General features: G+C 34.8%; 5 protein-coding genes across 5 annotated transcripts; 3 read left to right on the top strand and 2 right to left on the bottom strand.

Moving 5' to 3' along the window:
• LOC109355613 (protein BEARSKIN2-like) lies at positions 982–3,003 on the top strand. The gene is made up of 5 exons (XM_019598854.1): positions 982–1,144; positions 1,484–1,761; positions 2,028–2,367; positions 2,444–2,525; positions 2,633–3,003. Exons 1-5 carry the CDS (start codon positions 982–984, stop codon positions 2,868–2,870), a joined length of 1,101 nt encoding a protein of 366 aa, XP_019454399.1. The 3' UTR covers positions 2,871–3,003.
• Positions 3,259–5,832, bottom strand: LOC109355610 (putative oxidoreductase YetM). Its single transcript, XM_019598851.1, has 6 exons — positions 5,719–5,832; positions 5,498–5,644; positions 4,815–4,865; positions 4,499–4,670; positions 4,180–4,414; positions 3,259–3,900 (listed from the first exon to the last, which is right to left on the bottom strand). Exons 1-6 carry the CDS (start codon positions 5,796–5,798, stop codon positions 3,380–3,382), a joined length of 1,206 nt encoding a protein of 401 aa, XP_019454396.1. The 5' UTR covers positions 5,799–5,832; the 3' UTR covers positions 3,259–3,379.
• Positions 6,184–7,436, top strand: LOC109355619 (40S ribosomal protein S20-2). Its single transcript, XM_019598861.1, has 4 exons — positions 6,184–6,257; positions 6,341–6,457; positions 6,545–6,658; positions 7,076–7,436. The coding sequence occupies exons 2-4, from the start codon at positions 6,346–6,348 to the stop codon at positions 7,216–7,218; spliced, it is 369 nt and encodes a 122-aa protein (XP_019454406.1). The 5' UTR covers positions 6,184–6,257; positions 6,341–6,345; the 3' UTR covers positions 7,219–7,436.
• Positions 8,656–9,812, top strand: LOC109355614 (protein EXORDIUM-like 3). The gene has a single exon (XM_019598855.1). The coding sequence runs from the start codon at positions 8,727–8,729 to the stop codon at positions 9,780–9,782; it is 1,056 nt and encodes a 351-aa protein (XP_019454400.1). The 5' UTR covers positions 8,656–8,726; the 3' UTR covers positions 9,783–9,812.
• On the bottom strand, positions 13,644–15,258 carry LOC109355618. The gene is made up of 6 exons (XM_019598859.1): positions 15,124–15,258; positions 14,968–15,023; positions 14,753–14,876; positions 14,556–14,662; positions 13,856–13,925; positions 13,644–13,770 (listed from the first exon to the last, which is right to left on the bottom strand). The coding sequence occupies exons 1-6, from the start codon at positions 15,206–15,208 to the stop codon at positions 13,667–13,669; spliced, it is 546 nt and encodes a 181-aa protein (XP_019454404.1). The 5' UTR covers positions 15,209–15,258; the 3' UTR covers positions 13,644–13,666.

The raw sequence follows: 15,323 nt of genomic DNA, 5'->3' as shown, positions 1-15,323 counted from the left end.
AATCTTTTGCCCGAAAAGTATAAACTTTTTTAACAATCTAATATTTTTATGTGAAGAAATCATATATGTAATTGATATGCAAGGTTGCAACTCCCATATGGAAGGAGGAGCATAGTAAATCACAGAAAATACAGAAAGAAAGCGTGCAATTGAATCAAATGAAGCAATTTGAAAGGCCTTAAGGTCATACCCACATGTGCGTGCCCCACCAATGGCGACTGCGTCTCCAACTGTTTCTATATCAACATTTAAAACTAAACCCAAAATCTGTTGAGGTTTATATGATTATCAATAATTTGCATTAAAAAATGTCTATGGAGAAGAAGAATTTATTTGTATTGAACTTGGGCCGTCCAATGAAATGTTCGAATCCCAAGAAGCTTTAGTAGCTATTTTTTCCGAGCATTGCTTTAGGAACAATCAAGTAACACATAAGTTTTTAGTTTCTCGGGATTATTTACGGATTTAAATATTTCCAAAAAACTAGGTTAACTTTCATTGCATGAGTTCTTTTAAGTAGCGCGTGGGTTATCCTATTCAGCAGTCAACAATAGCATACATTCTCGCTGATGTCATCTCTAGTAACTACTGTAATTGTTGAAATACTACATCAACTCTCTAGCTAGTTACTTGGAGTGAAAATAACAAGTGATGGATTTGTTAATATAGGTTAATATATGGATAGGAGAGTGTAGCTTACGCTCCTTATATGCTTGTGGGGGAACCCTATCTTTCCGTAAACTTGCTTTATACGACAATGTAGCTATAACCATCCCCGTCGGCGTAGTCACCGGCCGTCAACCCTTTCCCTATGCCCACTTTCTGTGATGGAGGCGTTGACAACCATGATGATGATATATAAAGTCCCATGCTTGCAACATCACGTACAAATCTTATATTGCTTAGATAATTAAGTTCCCTAGCTCAAAGTTCATAGGTAAAGTGTTTAGATTACGATAATTGAACTTGGAGAATTAACACATGGCTTCTTCTAATGGTGGTGTGCCACCAGGGTTTAGATTTCACCCGACGGATGAAGAGTTGCTCCATTACTACTTGAAGAAAAAAGTGACCTTTCAAAAGTTTGACATGGATGTTATTAGAGAGGTCGACTTGAACAAGATGGAGCCTTGGGACTTACAAGGTAAAGTAACCTTATTTCACTTCCTTAATTACTTCTCTTACTCTTTCACGATAAAATTTTGGAAAAGCAAGAGTTCCTTAAGCATCATGCCTTGTTTAACAGAAATTCATTCATATCATATATAATTATACTTGTGATTTATTTCTAGCAAACATTTTAGAGTCTAAACTCTAAACATTTAGACCGTACAACTTACCTTTTTCTAAAAAAAAGGAATAGTAGTTAATCAATGAATGAGAAAGATTAAAGATTCATGAAATTTTAATCAATCAATGAAGTATTTTCAGCAAAAAAAATGTTTGATGGTTGGCTTATGTTAGTTTTTTTACATTAGTACAGAAAGATGTAGAATTGGATCAACACCACAAAACGAGTGGTATTTTTTCAGTCACAAGGATAGAAAGTATCCAACAGGGTCAAGAACAAATAGAGCAACAAATGCAGGGTTTTGGAAAGCAACAGGAAGAGACAAGTGCATTAGGAACACATACAAGAAAATTGGAATGAGGAAAACACTTGTGTTCTACAAAGGTAGAGCTCCTCACGGACAAAAGACTGATTGGATCATGCATGAATACCGCCTAGAAGATGCCAATGACCCTCAAACAAATAACAATGTATGCCTCTCTCTCAACTCACACTAATTTCAATTATTATATATCTCATTCTATGTATCCTTCAACCAATACGAATTGAAAGTGGATAGGAACACTACTTTCAATATAATCTTGAAAGTGGATAGGAAGTCAACTCATATAATTTAGTAAGACATGAATTTGAATTTGAATAAAAGACTTTAGATGTGTTAGCCCGTCTTGTTTAGCTTGAGTCTGATTCCTAATTTATTAGTTTGAATAAAAGATTGTGAATGTATTGTTTGTAGGAAGACGAGTGGGTGGTGTGCAGGGTGTTCAAGAAGAAGAACCTATTCAAGATTGGAAATGAAGGTGGGTCCACACAACAACTCAATAATTTCTCATCAGACACCAATGCTCGCTCCTTCATGCATCATCGAGAGAACCACTACTTACTGCATCATCATCAACAACAACAACAAAACCCTAGGAACCCCTCAGGTTCAGGTTTTGAGCTTGATAAGCCCGAGCTTGGTCTCCATTATCCCCTCTTGCAGCACCAAAACCCTCACTACTCACTCTTCCACTCCCAACAATCTCTTCTCCAAACCCACAAAGACGTTGATTATGACTACTCATATGCATCAGGTATACCCTCAGATATAAGATGGATACCTTGTACTCTCTAGCTTATTAATAAAATTTGTTTGTTCATAAAAATAAGGTATACCGTCAGTTCCACCTTTGATAGTGAAGCAACTCATGACAAATCCTAAAGACTGCGAGAGTGGTAGTGAGGGCCTGAGGTACAAAGTTTGTCCAATATATAATTTTTTATTGTATATGTAACAGTTAGAGTAACTCTTGTATCCTCTTAGCAAAACTTTCTTCTTTCGTTTTTGTTAATAAAAAGGTACCAAATATCGGAGGCAGGCATGGAAGTTGGGTCGTGCGAAGCAGCAGGTGGTGGAGGAAGAACGGGTGAAGGAATGAATGAATGGGGTGTGCTTGATAGGCTTGTGACCTCTCATCTTGGAAACAACCAAGACTCAACCAAAGCGGTTAGGTTTGAGGATGATGCAGCAAATCCACACAACATCAACCAACTTTCTTTGCGTGGAGAGATGGACTTTTGGGGCTATGCTAAATAAATAATGATATATACATTTCCCTATCTTCACTAATTACATTCAAACTATACTAAGTTATTAAGTGCCATTGCAAGGTTGGAGATAATTAGATTCCTCTGACCATTTAAATATGGGTTAAAAACTACTTAAGTATATATTTTGATCCTGATTGAAGGTTATTTGCTACGTTTCATTTGATTTCACGACTTGATAATAATATAATGATTCATTGTTTGTCAATTGCCGTAGTGTTAATTCGAAATGCAATTGCGGTTGTGTTAATTCACTGAAGTCTAATTCTAGGATTTGTTTATTATACTTATGAAAAATTAATTTTGAGGTACTCCGATCCATTTATAAAATTATGATAACATGAGTTTATACACAGCAAAGGTCCATGCAGCAAGGAAAAAATGAGAAAGAAATTATTACAAGTAACATTAATCCAATTCCAATTACTAGCTTAGCTTTGATAAGATCCATGATTATTGTTTCAACTTAATCATGTATTTAGACCTTCTTCATATATCTTATTGTAGAGTTCCACAATCATATTGGGTATGCCAATTCGGGTCTCTAAAAAGAACAACCAAGATTGCAATAATAATGGATCTCACAATGAATGATTTTGTATCAAGCTTCTTTCCGATAAGGAAAGAATTAAAAGAGAGCCACATGATTCTCTTCCTCCTTTCTTTCACATATTGATCAATTAATGCTTCTTCAACCATAAAATTATTATTTGACTCTCTTGATCCTACTTTCTTATGTGCAAGCCATCTAGCAAGAACAACAGCATCTTCAATGGAAGCAGAACCACCTTGTGCAATGAAAGGGCCAGTTGCATGCATGGAGTCACCAGCAAGTGTTATTGTACCTTTCCTGAACTTGTTAAAAATCAAGTCCCATGGTGGCCTATACTTCAACTCGGTGAGATGCAACGACTCCAACTCACTATTTCTAATCATTTCCATCGATTGTACCGGGAAACCCATCATTGATTCCATTAATGATACTCTAATAAGATGTGCATCCTTTGATATTGTTGAATCTGCTTTTGTATATATTTTTTAAACAAAATCATTATTCAAATCTATGATTAAAATCTTTACTAGTAAAGAGTACGTACCATAAGATAAAGAAAGAGACGATGAAAATAATAGAAGATTAAATTATTGAATAGGCCCTTGGTTCAGTTGCTTGTATGTTGAGGTAATTTATTCAAATGCTAAGTATATCCCTTTATCTCTTTAAGTTATACCGAATTATATTATGTTTTAATTTAGAGACACGGTTAAATTTCCTATTTGAAGTGAGAGAGGAACGTAACCTTGAGAAGTCCTTAATCTGGTGATGAACCAGTAAACTAGGTTGTGAGTGACAGGCATTGTTCCAAGTTGGACTTGACCTCTGCTAATGACAACAAACTCACTAGCAAATTGATGACCACTTGGATAATTTGTGAAGCCTCTCGCAACACATGTAGAGAAGAGCATGAGCTTCGTTGGGTTTGACCCAACCATATTTGCTATGCAGGAATTAACCCCATCACATCCAATCACAACCTGATATTACCAAATAGAAAGAGATAGAAAGTTGATGAAATGAGAAGAATGTTAATGTATGAATATATATATAAATATATATACCCTGGCTTGAAGGATAGTTCCATTGGTAAGCATAAGGCGTGGATAGTGAGTGAGAGGATCTAATTCAACGGAAAGCACTTCACAACACGTTCTTATAGTTCCCTCTGGCAAACTATTCGCCATGACTTTCATTAAATCACTTCGCTTTAAACACCTAAGTTCTCCATTAACCCTGTTCAATTCCTTCATTAACATCTATATATTATCTATCAGGTTAAACTCATATTCAACTTTAAATTATACTATACATATATAACTTAACCCTCACATGTACTACTCAAAAGAATTACTCTACGTTAATCAATTATTAACTCACCCGAAAGGCATTTCCTTTGGTTCACCCTCACCAACCACTATCAATCTTCCCCTGAAATATTTAACATATAGTTGAGTTAGCCTGAATCACACGTACACATGTGAATAGCTCTTTTTAATTAGGATTGTGGTAACTAATTTATTTATACTTTGTGTCTTGTTTAAGTGTTGGTAGTGGATTTAGCTTTATCTATTTTAATTTTAGTGCCTATAAATTAAGTAGTTTTGATTTTAGTCATTGTTAATTAACCACTTTTAATTTTTGTCTCTTAAGATTCAAATATTATTTTGTTGGCTGTTATTTTGTTTGCTTACATACTTTCAATGATGGTATTTAACATGTTTTGAGTAAATGAGTTCATAGCCTAGTTTGATATTATAGTTGGGATTTAGGTGAACCGTATTTTTGCTAAATGACAGACTCCATTATTTACTATTTTTATAATCTTAGTTAGTAGTCTTCATATTGCTCACTAATTATGTGTTTTTCCTTTCAAAAATGTATTTATTTCATTTAAAATGTAACAATTTTTATATTAACCCAAAAAAAAACAAATATTTCCATGACTAATATATTCCATTATAAAAGTTAGGGACTAAAAGTAAAAGTGAAGAATTTATAGGGACTAAACTAGATTACTTAATATTAGGTCTAAACACATAAAAGTAAGTAAATGATGTTACCCTTTTATTTGAATGGCAGTTTGTCTAAGTATTGAAGCAACACCGAGATGATGAAGTGCATACCATCCATTTGACTGCACGATTATAGCTGCTCCTGTTGCTCGCAACTCCTTTGATCTTTCTAACACCAAACTTTTGATTCTCTTCCTGCACCATTAACTTAATGCAATGAATGAAGAAGATAATGTGGAAGATGCAATGAAGTAGAGATATGATAAAACCTATGAAGGGCAAGCGCTGTTGCTAGGCCACATATACCACCTCCCACGATCACAATATCCATATCCACACTTCTCTCCATCTTCTTTAACTTTTACTGGATGCACTTTCACCAAAACCTTTATTTCTACCCACTTTTATAGCCTTACTAATCAAGGACACCTATATATGTCAATTTATTTAATTACTTTCATCTCAACAACCACAAGTGTACTTTGCATGATCTTCAGTATTTTAATTACTTACAAATCATTAATTTTATACTATCATCATTCTGTTTTGGTTCCCCTCCTTCATTCCAAAATTACCAAACCCTTATTACTTAGTGGACTCCCTACGTTATTATGAATAGTTGTTTTGGGCCTGTTAGCTTCTTCATTAAAAACAATTTGGAAGTCAATGAATTCGGCCCAGCCCATTAAAGATATGGATAACAGATAGAGAGAAATACAAGATGAGGAGTGTGTTGTTGAAACCCTACCCTAGCTTCTCCGTATTTTCAACACAGCTGCAATTTGAATCACCATCACAATCAACCAAGGTTCTTATTTATTTATTTATTTATCTCTTGCCTTAACTCTGTTATCTTCTCATTCGTTTTGTTAATTAATTTTGTTTAAACAGAGATAATGGCTTATGCTGCGGTGAAGCCTACTAAGCCTGGTTTGGAGGAACCTGCTGAACAGATCCACAAGATTAGGATCACCCTTTCCTCCAAGAACGTTCAAAATCTGGAGAAAGGTTTGTTTTATTTGACTCATTTATTAATAATTAATCCTAATTAATGAAAATGAGTTTGATTTGATGATATTATGATGAAAATGATAGTTTGTACGGATTTGGTTCGTGGTGCAAAGGACAAGAGGTTGAGAGTAAAGGGACCTGTTAGGATGCCTACAAAGGTCCTTAACATCACCACTAGAAAAACACCCTGTGGAGAAGGTAATAATTCATCTTTGTGTCTTTGGTTATTGTTATTGATGTTAAGTTTGGAAACAAACAAAGCATTGAATTTGCAAATGCAGCTCACTTTTTAATGAATTGTCGTCTGCAAGGATGTCTAACCTTCATTGTTCTGTTTAATGTCAATATCGGTAGATGTTATTAACACTCTCAATTGATTATCATGCTTGTCAACCAATCTTAATTAGATAAAACATCACAGTACTCGACCAAATATATCAGTCTTACCAATTTGCTTGTAGTAAATGTAAAATATAAGTTGTTGACTGTTACTATGTGCTATAGACTATTGATAGTATATTTGGAGTGATGATAGAATTATTCATCTATGCATATTTTTGTAGTTTCATTTTAAATGGCTGTTTTGTTTTGTTCACACCCTGCTTATCCTTTCAGGTACCAACACATGGGACAGATTTGAGCTCCGAGTTCACAAGAGAATCATTGATCTATTCAGTTCCCCTGAGGTGGTGAAGCAGATTACCTCAATCACAATTGAACCTGGTGTTGAGGTCGAGGTTACCATTGCAGATGCTTGATTCTAGTCATTTTATTTTGTTCTGCATTTTTAGTTTATGTTGGCCAGGAATATGATGAGTGTAGTACATTAGGGTTAATGCATTTCCTTCCACCGTTTAAATTTTTGAAGTTCATTATTTGTGGTAGAGCTATAGACTTCCCGTGATTATGTTTTTTTTTGTCTGTGGACGTTGATGAATACCATGAGAAATGTCATGCTTAATATATTTTAAAATCATTTTACATTTTAAATATAATCATTTTTATTGAAATTATGCAAGTTTGTTGAATAACAAATCCATTAGTTATGAGAAACCTAGTTACAGAAAGTATGTTAGAAATGGCAAAACGTTTTTGTATCGATTAAAATGATTGGAACATTTTAAACTTTAAAGTGATTCCTTGGCTGTTATTCCTGCTTATTGGTCATTATTTATATTAGTTAGTGTTAAAAGGAAATTCAATGTGGTTTTTAGGCCATGGGTATTTCATATAGTATGCCACTTTCTTAGCATATGCTAATAGTTTGTATTTTCATTGAATTGTGTTTACCGAAATGGATTCTTACTAATGAAGTCGCACATGGTAAAATACCAAATGCTGATGGATCAGTGAAAGTTTTGATCGAGTAACATTGTCCTAGTTTTTGGGCACAAAGTTAACAAAATCTGTAAGGTAGTCGGTTTCATTCTGTGAGGCATTTCTCTACTTCATGCATCACACCCGGAGTGAGGCATTTGTGTTCTCAAATGTATTGTTGGAGTTTCTTCACCCTATAATGGAGGTGTACTTTGTATATGAATGTTAAGTGGAATTCTTAACTTTTCCAAGATTATTGGCTTTGTCCTACACACGATGAAGCAAACTGTGCTTTTCTGTGATTTTTCATTGTTTTTTTAGAATATAGTAGAATTTTGTCGTAGTTAGTTAGCTTGGGCATGAACAATTGAATCTCAGTATGAATAATAGAGTAAATTTAAGTTTGTCTGTGTTTCCAACTCAATTTTCATTTAGCTGATTTTTGTTTCTTATTATTGTCGCTCAAATAGAAAAACAAGCTTGAGACAACTTGGAACTAAAAACTGCTTAACCATGACATGAATTAAGTGCCAAGAAAATGAAGATGGAATTATTTACATGAAAGATAATCCTGAAGGCCAAACATAGTTGAATTATGATAAAAAGTTTATTATAGTTGAATTACCAAATTTTATTAAAATATATTTAATTAAAAATAAAGACGCAGACACCTAAGTGATTTTTGATGTCATAAACTAGTTGTATGTTCTAATAACCTGTCCCGGTAGATAATATAATAGTATATTAGCGAAAGTACCCCTATAGTGGAATTTCCCGCGCAGGAATGGATGATGGCATTGTTAAGTGGGCCCCAGGTATTCCCTTGACTTTAAGAATCTAACTGTCCTCCATTACTCGCAAATGAATGAATGTTTGTTACTTTGTTTTGTGGGTATAAATAAAGTAGCTACCTTCACCTCCCATCTACTATCTCTTCTCTTCTCTGCGTATGAATATGCTTTCCTCCTTCTTCACCATATTCATATTCATATTCATCTTCCTCTTTGCTTCCCCTCTTGTCCACGCATGGCGTCCATGGCCTCCATCCTCCAATATCAACAACAACAACAACAACAACAACACCTCCTCTCACTATCCCTTCTCTGACTCCAAAAAATACGAAGGCTCATCTGAGTTCGTTCAACTCCGTTACCACATGGGACCTGTCCTTACCTCTAACATTACTGTCCACATAATATGGTACGGCACCTGGAACCGTAACCAGAAGAAAATCATACGCGACTTTGTGAACTCCGTCTCCGACACCACTGTCCCACACCCTTCCATCTCCGCCTGGTGGAGAACCGTACAACTCTACACTGACCAAACCGGAGGCAACATTTCAAAATCAGTGATCCTTGGCGAAGAGAAAAACGACAGATTGTACTCACATGGAAAGTCACTCACTCGTTTATCATTACAGGGTGTGATTAAGAGCGCAATCACAGCCTCAACGAGACCTCTACCCATAAATCCACGTAGTGGTCTGTATCTTTTACTAACAGCAGATGACGTGTACGTACAGGATTTCTGCACGTCAGTGTGTGGGTTCCACTACTTCACTTTCCCATCACTGGTGGGATACACGCTCCCATACGCGTGGGTGGGTAACTCAGGAAAGTTGTGCCCTGGGTATTGCGCTTACCCATTCGCAATGCCAGTGTATTTACCTCCATCTAACAGAAAGGCGTTGAAGTCACCAAACGGCGACGTTGGGGTAGATGGCATGATAAGTGTGATTGCTCATGAGATGGCTGAGCTGGCATCAAACCCATTAGCGAATGCTTGGTATGCGGGTCAGGACCCCACTTTCCCTGTCGAGATAGCTGATCTTTGTGAGGGTATTTACGGAACTGGAGGTGGTGGCTCCTACACTGGTCAGCTATTGGACGCTCATGATGGTGCCACGTATAACATCAATGGGATCCGACGGAAGTTTTTGGTTCAGTGGGTTTGGAGTCATGTCCTCAATTACTGTACTGGTCCTAATGCTCTTGATCACTGATTACTATTATTATTGTTATCACTTTTATTTAATTTTGTCTCGTGTAATGCTCTGTGGGAGTTTCGCTTAAGTTTGTTCGTTAATGCATATTTATTGTTACATATGATGTATGATGATATGAACTTTATATTTATATATATATATATATATTTGAATGGTTTGATGGGAATGAATAAAAGGGAGTAGGTGAAAATGGAAAGAAGAATAAAAGGGAGTAAAGAGGAAGTTGAAGAAGGAGGGTGGGAAATGAATGAATAGTGAATATGGTTTAGAAGAGAGAGTGAATATGAGAAGCCACATTATCTATCTTGCACCAACCAAAAGGAGAACAACATCTATCATTTATCCTTATCAAAACCGTATAATCATTTCTAATTATCTTATTATTAAATACCAACAGTGTCTTATGTTGAGTAGACATCATAATATTCCTTTGTGGAATCTTTATATAATGAATTGCATAGCAAACATCCATCGTCTTTTAATTATTTAACATCACATATGTGTTCCTAGCAATTCTATTAAAATCTGAATAATGGGGACGTACATTAGTAGATATTTATGCAATGGGTCTATATTGGCATCATATTTAGCCATAGATATATCTATAGGCATGTACATGAGGTTGAAAAACCACACACAAAAAAACAACTAGTCTAAGTCGTAGGAGGGTCCCTATGGCCCTACTCTCAATATTTTTTGAAGATAAACTTTATGGGGATTTGTGAGATGAGGCTTATGATGTAACTCCTTTTTCTTTTTTGAAAACCAATAATCTTGAAAATGCTTTTTGGGAACTCTTTTTCTTAAAGTGGGGCACGTTTTGTTGTGTACTAAACACAAAAGCATCCACCTGCTCCTTACAAACCCAACCACGAAAAGTAAAAACAAAAAAGAAAAAAAGAACCCATTGCTCGATGAGATTAGGAATTTGCGTTTTCATTTTGCAGCAGTCACTTAGGCACAGTTATCCATTTTTCTCTATTCCTGGGACACCAAATGGGACACCCAATAAGACAGGTGATCCCCATCCAACTAGTACCAGTTTTCACATTAAGGTTTATTTGTTCTATTTTGGACACACCTTAATAGAAAATAAGTGTAGTAGTAATGTGTATCTAAGAAATATGGGAAGGGGATTGAGTAGCCGATCAATGCATTAAATATTGAGGTTGACCCAAAAGTGGGAAATTTTTTGTATTAAAACATTGGTCATCAATTAACGCATTTTCCGGAAACCCAGCTCAATTTCAAAACAACACATGCAAATTAATTTACTACTGCATTCAACTGGGTGAAGCTCTCTATTACATGAGTGAGGCATATTTAGTTTCTATTACAAAATTTATTCAATTCAAATAATTTTCAATTTATTCTGTTTCAAGTGGGAATAGTATACTTTGCAAGTTATAATGCTATCTTAACTTTATTCGATTAGAGAAATTTTCACCAACAATCATAACAATTATGGAAATTCTACTAATTATGCAGCTTTATTTATTTATATATCTAAGCTTGCCCACTTTCTATTTTCTTCACTAAATTAAATATGATGTTATTGAAAAAATTTCAACACACAATGATTGAGATTGAAGAGCAATAGGAAAAGTGATGGTAGCGGCGCATGGTTTTTGATGATTGACATTCAAGTCATTTTCATACATTACAATATATATAATAATACGCAACTAGCTCCATACTCCTGTGTAGTGAACTTTGTTGCTATCGATATCTTTCATTATACGCCTACGCATTCAACCTTTGGGACCCCTTAGACATAGACTTAGACTTAGACTACATAAATATTCAACCAGCTTCAGAAATGTTACCCCCTACCTGCACTAGATATATAGGGAGAAAATAACCAATTCTCATATTACAAACGTTTTTTTAAGCTTTAATGTTTTCATCTCATAAAATGAAAACACCTGAATTTAATTCATTTTATAAGATCTATAATTACTCATTTATGTAATATATTCGCCAAACTACATTTTTAGCTATATTAAATAATAAAAATGTGTAAATAATTAAATATCACAATCTCATGAGTTAACATCATCAATCAATCAGAGACAGCTAACATGTATGAAGCAGATGCTATAACTAATGCACAAAGAATCCAAAAGACTTGTTTCTAAAATTATACTCCTCTGTCCCATGCTAAAAATAGTAAAAAATAAAAATAAACTTGTATTATCTTTATTATAAATTCTAATTATTTTTATGGATGTGGGACTTTTTTATTTGTAATATACTAAACATATGATTTTCTATTAAAAGAACTATCTTTTGTTTTCCACTAGTCCTCTGAGCATTAGATATATAATTAGTAGCACCATGCATACATACACCTAAAAAATAGTGTAGTCATCAATTTGAAACCATTGTGAAAATCAATATATTCATGCGCGCTTCTTGGAAAACCCTTTTCTACAAAGAGGTGCAGTGGGAATTATTTGAGGTAAAAAAGTCCAAACAAATTGAGAAGCGCATGCATGCTCTTTGTCTTTACTCTTGTGCTGTGTTTGCTTCTGTTGGAGCTTAGCAAAATAATTTGTTTTTACAAGAAGGTCCTTGAATCAGCAAAAGAACACCCCATGTGGTCCCACTTCCATAACAAAGAACAGATTAATATTATGGGCCACATTTATTCTCACTGATGGGAACAACGGCCCACAAGCTGCTACTATAATTGCAGCATCAATGCCATGTTCAGGAATCCAATAAATATTTTAGGTGTATACCTTTAACACTACTCAAATCAAAACTTAATTGTTTTTGTTGTTCATTATCATATCATAAGGGTGGTAAGAAACAGAGGTACTCCTGTCTTGATGGTAGTGTGTATTGAAATGCATGAAATTTGTAAGGGTGGTAAGAAATTTGTAATGAGTTTTATATAACATCATCTTTAAACATTTTGATATTTATGAATAAGGAGTTGGTTGATTAATATGATGCGCAATAATTAGATGGGATGAGAGGCTCTGGTTGGGTTCATGTTCATCTGAGACTTCACAAAGGACAAACATTTAATGGATTTTGGCATTTCACACATCTAAGCCACCTGCAATTAAACCAACTTAACATTCAGTGGTCCTCCTCTTCTTACAAAAATAATATTAAGACCGAGGACTCCCAAGTCCTTCAATCTTTTTATCTCAGGGTTTTAGCACTCAAAATAAAACTCAAATTCGTGGTACTCACCCAATTCCAAATAATTTACATCACAGTAACAATTACATAATGAAATTAAACTCATATACTTCATTAACATTGTGATTTAATTCTTAAGTTTCTTATAAAAATTAAGATTCTTGATGTCCACTTTTATACATTGTTTGAATTAGAAGCATTTGATTTATGACTTATTTAAAAAATACATACATAGGTTAATATAATTTAAAGGATTAAGAAAAAAATGGTGAGATAGGTAGAATGGGGTTGAGTATGGTGGGATAGTTCAACAGATTCTTAAGGAAAGCAAGATTGTGATTGGCTAAACCTGCCCCACGCATTCCCATGTCTAGTAAGTTTTGAGCTTATAAATGGCAACTACAAGCATTCAGAAAATCCTTTAACAGGTAATAGGAGGATTATATGACTGATTTATAGATGAAGTGCTCCCATGTGTTAACAAAAACATCATCACTCAACAGATAGAAACCATTTCCCAAAATTTAAAATTTTCAAAGATTCTAATCAAATAAATTGTTATACAAAAACTTAAACGAACAAAAAACACAATTTTCCAAAGATTAAACTTAATCAATCCTACCATAACAAGTGCTCCCATCAGTTGAGGGTTTTTCCACTCCCCCATTAGGTTCAATACCTCAAAAGTCAAAGACAGTCACAAATCAATTTGGATATCTTGGGGGCTAAGAGGCTTTCTTAGGAGGGGACATGTTAAAAAGAAGGGAAAGCACAGCTTTGACGGTATAAATATTAAACACGGATAAGGTGAATAAATATACCAGCAAACCTGCAACATATCAACACCCATTACTATTATACTTCTTTATCCAATAATAAGGAACCCCTAATCACAAATTGGAAATAGAACTTACCAGCTTGAAAACCAGAAAAACCAACCGTATCCAACTTCCTTGTTTTCCCAAAACTAAAATCCTTGATAGCCTACACAGAAGTGCAAACCATTAGGGTATTTAGAAAAATAGCAATGAATTTCAAACCATGTCTCTACACGTTGGTATAGTGATGTAAGACTCCACTAAATCCTCAGGATGACCAAAAGGTCAAGAGTTCGATTCCTATGAGCGACACTTATTGGGAGGGGCAGTCATACACCCCGAAAATGATCAGTTCCTTACCTATAAGATGAGGAGATATCATTGGTAGTACAAAAAACCCATGTCTGTGCACTTAATACCTGTATGCATACCTAGCTCTACTAAAAATTAAAACACAGTCATAATAAAAACTTGCTATTGAACAATAATACTCTCGCTTGTCTTGTAGACCCATATGACTCTGCAATAAGTTTTACTGCTCATGCTCAACAATGCAAGTGCAAATTAATGGTATATGTGATATGCTTTTCTGGGATTTGGATCATCTAAAATGCAAGGTGCTCACTCTTGTTGGAGTGAAAAGGGGAGGGGGAGATAGAGAAATAACAAGGAACTGAAAACAAACAAAAACTTAAACTATTGACCACAGAAGATCCTTGAAACAAATGAAAAGTGAAAAGTGAACCTTGAAACAAATTGAGGCCTGTGAGACCCTTATAAAAAAAAGCATACTTACTTGATGCAGGGAATAGTGCGTAGCTAGAGAGACAATAAAGAGAAACAGTGCTATTGATGAGACAACAACATAAAATCTCAACAAACTGGGCCGGCTTCGTCTTCGACCTTTATGACAAGATTTAGAAAGATAGGTTATTTAAGAGATTGAAACAAAATAAAAGTGAAAAGAAAGTAAACAAGTGTGGGTTTAGCAACCTATTTCGGCAATTATAAGAGAAATGAGAGTAAGAATAAGAGAAGAAAAGGCAATGGTGTTGAGATTATTGTTTTGTGTTGGTGATAAAATTGCAATTATGAGTCCAATGAAAAGAAAGAGAGCCTGCAGGGTAGAATTGAGATAATATATGAGAGAGAGAGAGAGAGAGAGAGATAAATGTATGATGGATCCTGGTGGTGGTAAAAAATGAGACCTGGATGATAAATAGAAGAGAGAGGTGTTTGTTCCATTTTGCAACGAGTTGATACCCTAATAATAAGAGCGAAAGAAAGAAAGAACAAATATATGAAGTTGAAAGAAGAAAGATGAATAATAACAATAATAATAAAAGTAGAGAAATGGAGCAGACTTGAATCAACTACCATACGGTAGGAGTAATCAGATCCATCAGTTCCAGAAGGCCTTCCCAACGTCGTCGTTTTTCGCTGCTGCATCTCCCTTTTCTTCTCTTTCACACTTATTCTCCTATTTCCCTATTTCCCTATTTCCCTCTCTTTCACACTTACATCATTCATCACACAACAGGATGCCTCTTGGGCCCAGACCTCT

The sequence above is a fragment of the Lupinus angustifolius genome, chromosome LG08, assembly GCF_001865875.1.
Source record: "Lupinus angustifolius cultivar Tanjil chromosome LG08, LupAngTanjil_v1.0, whole genome shotgun sequence".
Classification (NCBI taxonomy): domain Eukaryota; kingdom Viridiplantae; phylum Streptophyta; class Magnoliopsida; order Fabales; family Fabaceae; genus Lupinus; species Lupinus angustifolius.
This window is presented reverse-complemented; position numbering and strand designations above follow the sequence as displayed.